This window comes from Electrophorus electricus, chromosome 1, assembly GCF_013358815.1.
Source record: "Electrophorus electricus isolate fEleEle1 chromosome 1, fEleEle1.pri, whole genome shotgun sequence".
NCBI lineage: Eukaryota > Metazoa > Chordata > Actinopteri > Gymnotiformes > Gymnotidae > Electrophorus > Electrophorus electricus.
In genome coordinates, this window is record NC_049535.1 from 24,888,684 (window position 1) to 24,898,886 (window position 10,203).

At 44.4% G+C, this 10,203-nt stretch overlaps 1 protein-coding gene across 2 annotated transcripts in view; it reads left to right on the plus strand.

The window, feature by feature from the left end:
* Positions 1-8,805, plus strand: part of coro7 (coronin 7) — a 102,715-nt gene extending 93,910 nt beyond the window's left edge. For both annotated transcript variants that reach the window (XM_027009128.2, XM_027009129.2), the window contains 19 exons: positions 650-704; positions 813-870; positions 1,028-1,173; positions 2,357-2,452; positions 2,592-2,693; positions 2,891-3,032; positions 3,559-3,734; positions 3,989-4,097; positions 4,411-4,497; positions 4,581-4,723; positions 4,808-4,912; positions 5,016-5,101; positions 5,214-5,355; positions 5,854-5,943; positions 6,025-6,141; positions 6,323-6,458; positions 6,590-6,681; positions 6,883-6,969; positions 7,496-8,805. In XM_027009128.2, the coding sequence (XP_026864929.2) occupies positions 650-704; positions 813-870; positions 1,028-1,173; positions 2,357-2,452; positions 2,592-2,693; positions 2,891-3,032; positions 3,559-3,734; positions 3,989-4,097; positions 4,411-4,497; positions 4,581-4,723; positions 4,808-4,912; positions 5,016-5,101; positions 5,214-5,355; positions 5,854-5,943; positions 6,025-6,141; positions 6,323-6,458; positions 6,590-6,681; positions 6,883-6,969; positions 7,496-7,504 (1,978 nt within the window). In that variant the 3' untranslated portion in view covers positions 7,505-8,805. The remainder of the gene's footprint in view (positions 1-649; positions 705-812; positions 871-1,027; positions 1,174-2,356; positions 2,453-2,591; positions 2,694-2,890; positions 3,033-3,558; positions 3,735-3,988; positions 4,098-4,410; positions 4,498-4,580; positions 4,724-4,807; positions 4,913-5,015; positions 5,102-5,213; positions 5,356-5,853; positions 5,944-6,024; positions 6,142-6,322; positions 6,459-6,589; positions 6,682-6,882; positions 6,970-7,495) is intronic.
* Positions 8,806-10,203: the final 1,398 nt, after the last annotated feature.

Below are 10,203 nucleotides of genomic sequence, written 5' to 3' on the forward strand. Positions count from 1 at the left end.
CTTCAAATCGAAGCGTTTTGGTGTGTCTCAGCTAAGCAGCATTAAATTCCACCAATGCAGCTGACACAATCAGACAGGCATGGGGCTCCAAAATAGCCACCTGGCATCTCTGTAGTGACCACTATCTGCCCCCATCAGTGAGCCACCAGGGATATCCCCAGAGTTCATCCATCCCAACCCTGAGCCTCTGTGTGCAGTCCTGCCCAACCATGTGTGAATGTGTGGCATTGTGCTCAGGAGCGCATGCAGTCGGTCCTGTGCCTGCCAGACGATATTTCGGAATTCCACTGTGAGGTTCAGCGGGCCATTCAGTATGTGCCTAAAACAACACAGATCTGTTCTCTTTGAAATGCGTGCGTCAAATGTGTAAAATAAGCCTCTGTTGATAGGTTTTTGGGTGCTATTGCCGTAGCACTGCAACGGGATCAGAAACAGATGTCCTTTGCTAGTAGGCTGCACCTTCTAGTGGTTAGAGAGTGTAAGTGCTAGAAAGAAAATTCTAGTTTCTGTTACAGGCCAAGTATGGTAGTTGCTTTCTGGACAGTGGAATTCTGTGCTGCAGTTCCTCTCTGTTCTAGGATTAGGTTCAGTCAGTGTCTGGATGAGATGATCCATTTGTCTTTCTCCTTTTGTTCTTTTGAATATATAGGACGTTAATGCCGTTGTACGACCCTGATTCTGGTCTTCTCGTAGTGTCAGGAAAGGTGAGTTATATTTTTGTTTCAATCTGAATAGCTTCATAACAAAAGAATTCTATCCAGACCTTTCCTCTGTGGTTATACTTACCTGCATTTGTTGTTTGGCTTCATCAGGGCGACAGTGTTATTGACTGCTTCGAGGTGACTACAAGTGACCCCTTCCTTTCCCAAGGTGAGAATGAAAGAACCTTTTTTAAAATGAAGTATGATGGGTAATAGTTGTTAATTCAGCTCTGCCCAGTCTGTAGAGCCCATATTTACTAGGCTTTGAGGTGCCAGCAGATTCCAGGTCAGCAGCTGAGCTCTCTTGCCATTTCTCTGAATTGCAGTCAGTCACTGCCTGAGTGATGCCCCCACGCGCGGTGTTGCCATGGTACCCAAGCTGGCGCTTGACATCGGGGTTTGTGAAGTGTTGCGCGTGATGCAGCTCACAGAAAACTTCATTATCCCCATCAGCTACCACGTACCCCGCAAGGTGAGATCAACACGGGCATTACCATCGTCCCCTGCTGGCACTGTGGGTCCTGGCTCACATGCACCAAAAGCACTGCATCACCACAGTATCACTGATTCAGACACAGATGAAACCCACTTGCTGAATGGCAAGTGTTTTTAACTGTCTCCGGGTAGAAAGAAAGCAAAGTCTAACAGCTATTGGAAAATCCTGACTGGCAGTGAAAGAAGTGCAGTTAAATTTGAGAGAGGGATAAATCTCTTATGCTTTAAGCACCTGTTTCCATGGAGACTATAAAGGTGATGTAATCATAAAGGATGAGTGCCAATGCTCAGGCTAATATAACCACCTGGATCTGCCAGGTGACTGTCCTGTGTTGTTTTTATCTATAGTGTGTAGACAAAATAACAGAATCCTCAAATATGAGAGCAGATGTAATGTGATGCATTTGAAGTGCCTGATATGAAGCAGGGCCTTGGGAACAGCTTGGTTTGCTGTCTCAGCCCTGAACTACATGTAGGGAGATACTCGACCATTCAAGCACAGCAATTCTTTGAGGGATGAAGCAGGCAGAAAAGTACTTTTTTACTCTCTTCTTTCCAGAACATTCCATGTATGATGTTTAGATCTGGCGACCTGGTCTAGCAGTGTGAACATGAAACATGAGAACATTTTAAAAGAACAGTCTATTATTGTAGGCTTCACATGCTCCTGTAAAATGACCTTGTATGCCTTGGCTGTTATAAACGCACAGGCATAACAGTCATGTGATTCAATGACCCCAAGAGGTGGCAGTTGGCAACATACATAGTGCCTTAAACACATCCTTTGGCTTTCTCCAAATGTAAACACATCTGGATATGAAAGACATCAGAACATATTAATGTTTTCCATTGCTTGGGATTTCTGGTTTTGTAGTCCTTAAACCAGGGCATGCATCTCCTCAAAAACTATATGTTGTCAAGCAGCAATTTATGACATGCCTATTGGCTGGAAACAAGGCCAACATACAGTTTTTGAGGACATATATTATAGTTGGGGCTGCTTATTGCAAGATCTGTTTTATAGCACTCACTGGATGATTTCATTTTAAAAAAAGTCTTAATGGAATTAAAATAATAGACAAATCCTTACTTTCCATTATTGTATGTGTGTGTGTGTGTGTGTGTGTGCGTGTGTGTGTGTGTGTGTGTGTGGTTTGCAGGGAGGGCAGGACTTCCATGCTGACCTGTACCCAGACACACTGGGCCACATGGCAGCCATGACAGCAGATGAGTGGTGGGCAGGAGCGAACAAGCAGGTACTGGCTGTTCCCTGTACTGTGCCTCTCACACTGGGGCCCCATTCACACAGCCGCTTTTACACAGACACTTTTAGCACTTCACCCAAGTCTCAGGACTGGTTTCATTCACCTGGATGCTCTCTCTTATTTACAATAGGTGCAGAGAGTGAGCCTCCACCCAGACAAGAGGCCAAGGGGCAGAGCTCAGAGAGCCAGTCAGGTTCCAGCGAAGGAGCTGCCTCGTGGGCGAAGCAAAGAGGTCCGCGGACAAGGCCAAGAAAGAACATAGCTATTTCCTCTCTACAGCCCTTTATCTCATAATCTCTCTCTCTCTCTCTCTCTCTCTCTCTCTCTCTCTCTCTCCCAATCTCTCTGTCGGTCTGTCTCTCTCTCTCTCTTTCTCTCTCTCTCTTCTTTCCTCTTGTCTCTTTTTCTCTCTCTCTCTCCCTCTCTCAGGAACCCTCCAGCTCCAGCAGTCCCCTGAGCACTCCCAGTAGCAGTGCTGCTCCATCCCGCTCCCCCTCCTCCACCAGCGGCCTGTCCTCTGGCTTCCTGCCCAGCCCTAGCCAGGGCTCCCGCGCAATCCACACCATGCTGGGTAACCTCGCCCACCCCATACCCTCCACACCATGCTGGGTAACCCCACCTAACACCTTCCACACCATGCTGGGTAACCTACCCACCCCACACCCTCCACACCTTGCTGGGTAACCCTGCCCACCCCACTCCATCCACACTATGCTGGGTAACCCCGCCCACCCCACACCATCCACACTATGCTGGGTAACGCCGCCCACCCCTTACCATCCACACTATGCTGGGTAACCCCATCCACCCCACACCATCCACACCATGCTGGGTAACCCCAACCAACACCATCCACACAATTGTTGGTAGCCCCACCCACCCAACACCATCCACACCATGTTGGGTAACCCCACACACCCCACATCATCCACACCATGCTAGGTAACCCCTCCCACCCTGGACTATTCATGCCAAACTAGGTAACTCTGTCTGAACCAACCTCTCTCCTTCAAGCCTTTATATCATCCAAGTGTAGCACATCACTGACACTTGTCCCTACTGGTCAGGATGTTCCTACTCCCCATCTTGTCCTGCAGGCCCAAGCTCCAAGTTCCGACACATCCAGGGGACTGTTCTTCACCGTGACACCCATATCACCAACCTGCGTGGGATGAGTCTGACCACACCTGGCGAGTGTGATGGCTTCTGTGCCAACGGGCAGCGCATGGCTGTGCCCCTGGCCATCTCTGGAGGGCAGATCGCTGTGCTCGAGGTGCTGCCTTTCAGTTTTTCATTAGTACTTTAGTTTTTTCTAGACTGACCAATTGCTTCTCTAAGAATTTTTCACAGTTTTAGTAATTATCTGTGAATACGTGCCTCATGGACATTAGTATGGTAATTCAGCTGTGAACATTCTTGTCAAAAACAGGGATAAAAGACAGGATAACAGCAGTTCTGTAGGAGAGGTTTGAAATCAAGGCACTAAATAAATGAGGAGCTTCATAATTCACTGCTGTGACATTATAGTTATCGCAGCCTGGGAAACTTCCAGACACTGCCCTGCCTACCATTCAAAACTCAGTCAATGTGGCCGACTTCTGCTGGGACCCATTTGACTCCTCGAAGTTGGTTGTTGGTAAGATGGTTATTTAAACTTAAAGTCTGTATGATTTGATCTTATTTCAAATCTTATTTTTCAAAATCTTCTTATTTCAAATTTTCTTCACCTGCTATAAATCTGATTCCAAATATTATAACCATTAATGTAACAATTACATTTAAATAAAATTCCTTATGCAATAAAATAATGATTTATAAATAAAATATATAAAAAGATAGATTAAAGGCCCTTCCTATACTTGACCACAAGTGATTAACCTAATTATCTTATAATTGGAATTGGATTTTGCAACTCTGGTGAAGTGTTGATCTGCTCCATGTCTTGACAGCTGGTGATGATGCCAAGATCCGTATGTGGAAAATTCCAGAAGGTGGCCTGGTGGAGACACTGACAGAGCCAGCGTGCATTCTGCAGGGTAAGAGAAGCCATGTGATCTGCCTTTCTCTACTGCAGAAATTCCTTCTGCTGTCTGTGACACCAGGCTCTAACCAATCACAGGACACACTGAGAAGATCTACTCCATCAAGTTCCACCCCCACGCCTCAGGTCTGCTGGCATCCTCGTCCTATGACATGACGGTGCGGCTGTGGGACCTGGAGAATGGGGTGGAGGTCAAGAAGCTGCATGGACACCAAGACCAGGTGAGTGTCTCCCTCTGTCTCACTTACTGGACAACAGCACACACTATATCTCCCACTGTATCATATGTTCTTTGTCTTTGCCAGATATTTGGGATGGCTTGGAGTCCCAATGGCAAGTTGTTAGCCACCGTGTGCAAAGATGGGAAAGTGCGTCTGTATGACCCACGCAAGTCTGCTGAACCTATCCAGGCAAGTATAGCACCAGGGACTCCCATCGTATGGACCTAGTCAGAAGGTCATTATTTGACATGGGAGTGCGTCTTCAATCTCCTCCCTCCCTCTTTCCCCTTAGGAGGGCCCAGGCCCAGAGGGACACAGAGGAGGTCGTATAGTCTGGGTGTGCGACGGCCAGTATCTGCTGGTGTCAGGGTTCGACTGGTGAGCAGGACATCCTGTTCAAAAGAGAGAGTGTTTTCTGATCGGCCGATCTGTTTCCATGGTGTTGCGGCAAACTGATTTTTGACTCCTTCTTCCTCTGCTTCCTTAACAGTCGCAGTGAGAGACAGCTGTACCTGTTCTCTGCCACGTCCTTGGCCTCTGGAGCAGTGGCTTCCGCCCCAGCTGATGTGGCCCCCTCTACCCTCATCCCGTTCTACGACCCAGACACCAGCCTCGCTATCCTCACTGGGAAGGTGCTGAGAAATTATCTTGTCCGCCAACCGTTAGCTAACACATAAAGGTCCATCTACACTCACCACCTACTATATTCTTAGATAGATTTTTCTTAGTTAGAAATGCCTAATAAGTGTACAGTTAGAGACTACAATCCATCACATGTAAAAATTGAGGTGGCCCTACTGTGGCTAAGACCCCCCCACACTTTACCAGTGTAACAGCCACCACCGCTGGAACTGACCAATGATGAATGAGGTAGAGGGAGCCTGACAAACAGGTGGTGCATGGCAACAGGTGGGCTACAGTCTGTAATTGTACAACTTTAAAATATACCTATAAGCCAGGTGTACTTAGAGAGCTACCAGGGAGTGTAGTGGGAATGCAGATTTCTTATGCACTAGTCATTAAAGAGCAGAACTGGGATGAAACAAAAAAAAAGGAAAGTGAGAGAGAAACCCACAAGATCTTTCATTATATATGTTGTTATCTCCAATATGTCTTCCTTCTCCTGTCAGGGTGACACACGCGTGTACATTTTTGAGATCACACCCGAGGTGCCCCACTTCATAGAGTGCAGCAGCTTCCACGCCTCAGAACCACACAAGGTACCGTCACACCTCCGCCTCTTCTCCCTCTCACGTACATGTGTCTGGTTTCCCTAAAACGCTCCCTCTTCGTGACCTCAGGGCTTGTGCTTCCTGCCGAAAACACAGTGCAATGTGCGCGACGTAGAGGTGGCCAGAGCTGTCCGGCTTGGCAAGACCACCATTGAGCCTGTCGCCTTCAAAGTGCCCCGCGTCAGAGTGAGTGACCCCACCTCCACTTTCAAGTTGGGTCAGCTCGACAGACCCATCTAGTGGGCATACAGTAAACATGTGATATTATGAAAACGTGAACGCCGTATAATGTTCTTATTTCAGACAGTTCTGTACAGAACCGAGCTGGTAGCAGTGTTAATGCTGCGCCTGTGGTCATTTTGTGCAGAAAGAGTTCTTCCAGGATGACGTGTTCCCCGACACAGCGGTGTGGTGGGAGCCAGCTCTGAGCGCTGCTGCCTGGCTCTCGGGATCTGATGGCCAGCACCGCAAGATCAGCCTGCGGCCAACAGACATGACCCTCGGTACGAATGCACGGCCTGATGGTTCTCACTCACTGTTATTTATTGTGTTCCTCTCTTTGGACCAAACTTGGTTTTGAGTGTGTGTGTGTGTGTGTGTATGTGTGTGTGTGTGTATGTTTTTACTTTCTCAGTGAGTGAGGCTCCTAAGGAAGCTCCAGTAAGGAAGTATCTGCCATCCTCTGTCTACCTTGAGGAGAAGACGGACGAACAGAAAAAAGAGGAGGTTTGTAAGGGCTGTGTGCAAATTCAATAGGGTTATGCACAGTTTCTTGCTATGAATTGTGTGTGTATGCGTGTGCGAGAGCATTTGTGACACTGATTCTTTGAAGAAGGGGCCCATGGAGGAAGAGCTTTTCTATTTGCTGGTTTTTTGTACCAAACCATATAAAAAAATGACCCAAATGATGTTGTCTGTGTTCTGCAGCTTTTGAGTGCTATGGTTGCTAAGCTGGGGAACAGGGAAGACCCACTGCCACAGGAGTTATTCGAGGGTGTGGATGAAGAGGAATGGGTGAGATCACGCTCTTTTATACACATGCATGAAACATGACCCAGGATGTTTGGGACAGAGGTCCTTCCTCAGCTGTGCAAGCAAACTGTAATTTTACCACAGTACACTGCAGTTACTCCCTGGAATCTTCCTCAGATGTATGCCTATACAGTAGATATATAATGTTGAGTCCAAAAGTTGCATACACTTAGGATGAAGACATTCAACCTCAGTGTTTCAGAACCACACATTTCATATTACCATACAATTCCTGTATTAAGTCTTATAGGGTATGTACTTTACTTCTGTGCAAGATACAGAATACAGACAATAAAAATACCAAAGCGTAAGGTGTGCCCAGACGGTTTGACTTCTAGCACTGCAGTGCACTGCAGACACTCCCTGCAGTCTTCTTCAGATATATTCTATGGGGGAATTAGTGTTAGATTTAGAAGGCTTAAGAGATCAGTACTCAGTGTGTGTGCCTGTGTGTGTGTGTGTGTGTGTGTGTGTGTGTGTGTGTGTGTGTGTGTGTGCGCACTTTCAGGACGACTAATGGAAACCTTCACTTCATGGACCAGCCAAGGTACCGGCAGCAGGGAGATAAAGGAAGCTCTTACCGTACTTGTGAAATTTGCCATTTTTGAGTGCCAAACTGAGGTCCACACACACCAGTCCCACCAAACCTCTCAGCCATTAATCTAATTTTAAACCTCCTGTGTGGCCAGATTCAGTCTATGATCTCAGCAATACTGTTCAACTCTTCAATGGTTAAATGTGCATTTGTTAGGTGCTTAGTGATTATGTGACCAGTTACATCCAAAACAGCAAATATGTGAGACTGCATGACTGGACAAACACCACACTGCTCTTTACCACAGTGGTCATGGTGACAAAACTCTTGTGTTCATTTTTATCTCTTGATCAAGCATGACTTTTATACTGTAATCTTAATCTGGCTGTTGTAAAATAATTGCATTCTTCCACATACGTTATACACAAATACAGTACTTGCTTTTATTGTTTTCTAGATGGAGCTCAGTCAAACTGTTCAGCTGTTGAACTGTATGCTTCAGGTTTATATTGCATAGCTGTGTTAATAATTTTGCATTTGGCAGATGCTCTGATACAGAGCAACTTACAGTTTTAATCATGTCAGTCATGGCAAAATGTGTTAAGAATCTTATCCAAGGACTCTTATTGGTGTAGCATTGTGCACTTGCCCAGAGAGGGGATTGAACTGCCATCTTCCACAGGGGTGTCAGCATTGTTACCTAATACACCACACCAACCAACTACGCCATGCACGTTCAAACATACACAATGTCGAGAAGGTGCACAGGTGATTGAGACCTCCATTTCAGGATACTTATACAACTGGAATTTCTATACCCTAAAGTCATGTCTTACTAATGTCTAGAAAATAGCCCACTTTTATTAAACAAAATGTGTTCCTTTGAGTGCATGTTCCTCAGTCAACTTCAGCAACAGTATTAACAGCAATTTTAACTACTAAGATCAGCGTCTCAGTCAGGTCTTTTACTTAAGGCAATATTAACAGCAGTCTTTCCTTAATCATGTTTGCATATGACAAAAATAACCATGCATGTTATAGCACTTTCAAATGTGTTATACTAATAATATACTATGCTTTGACTGTAAGTATTACTGAATGTGATTCTGGATGTGTTGAGGACCAGTATGTGTTCAGTTTTATCCAACATTATTTGGGATGTCTTGAAACTTGATTATTACTTTTTATACTTCAGGGGCAATAACATTTGCTTTACCTTCTATTTTTAACCTAATCTGTCATGGGGAACGTTGCCTTGCAATAAAACAATTTTGCAAGTTTTGCATTCTTTGCAAATCTAGTCTTGTGTATGGAATGGAAAAGTGACGAAGAACAATAAAAGACTGGATAATTATTTGGATTATTATGCAAGATAGAATGCTCATAACACAACCCAAACGTGTTTATAATCATTATGCAATTCAAACTACAGGCCACAGTACGTCACACACTAAGGAGACAAATAATAGCGTCTTCTGCAGATATACAGGCTGCAGGTATTGTAGCCTATTGCAGCAGTACTGTTGTAGCTGCACTGGTCCAGTGAATAATTCCCACACATCGTACAGATGACATTTGAAGATTTATTTTGTCTGTCTTTTTTCTTCAGTAGACACCGTGAAAACTGCGAATATGAAGAATATAAAGAAACTTAAAATGTACATCACAAGCTAGCATCCGTAAAGAACAAGCCAAAACACATTAGCAACACAAATGCGTCGACATCAGTCAAAATGACTCAAAACGCCTCACAAAGGCACATCGACGAATATCACCGATAAATAACAACTACCGTGTGAGCCTCTTCTGCCCTTAACTAAACTCTAATCACTGTGACCAGTTATGCTTTTCATTAGAATAAATCATTGCATGAGTACATTTTAACCAATGCATTATTTATAATGTTACTATTAACTGTTATTATTATCAAGTTCGGTTTATTCGTCACATACATAGTCATACACAGTATAACACGCAGTGAAATATCCTTAACGTCTTACACTCTTTATGACTATGAATTGAAAATAATCATGAATATGTGACACACAAAATGAACATAAGCATTTAAATGAAATTTTTCCTTACAACTGTAATGGCTGATACTGATACTGAACAGTACTGTAATAGCTGATAGTGAACAGTACTGTAATAGCTGATGCTGAACAGTACTTTGCTAGTTGTTTAGATTTTCTTTTCACCAGTCCAGCAAACCCCTTATACATATTCTGTGCCCAAGACTACCCAAAATTTAAGCATTTACACTTATAACCATGTGCATTCAAAACTTTGGTATAACTGGTCCACATAACCATCAGAAGAACAGACACTTTCCACAATCATGACAATCTTAGTGGTTTCATTGATAATAAAATCCAGTTTTCGGTAAATTACTAATATGTTGTAATACACGATTAGTTTTATTAGGTAGTCCATTTTAACCTTTTTGTGGTGGAGAGTATGATTTCCAAAGTTCTCTCACTCTTTCTCTCTCTCTCTCTAACACACACACACAGAGACAGACACAATCGTTTATTACTGTCTGTGGGATGTTTTCCAGATCCATAGTCGTCTGTTTGGGTTACCTAAACGTCAGCCTAATCCTCATGTAGCAAACTCTTGGTCTGTCCATATATCTGAAGACCTCCAAACACTAGGTGGCATCAGACATGGTCAGTGTGAGG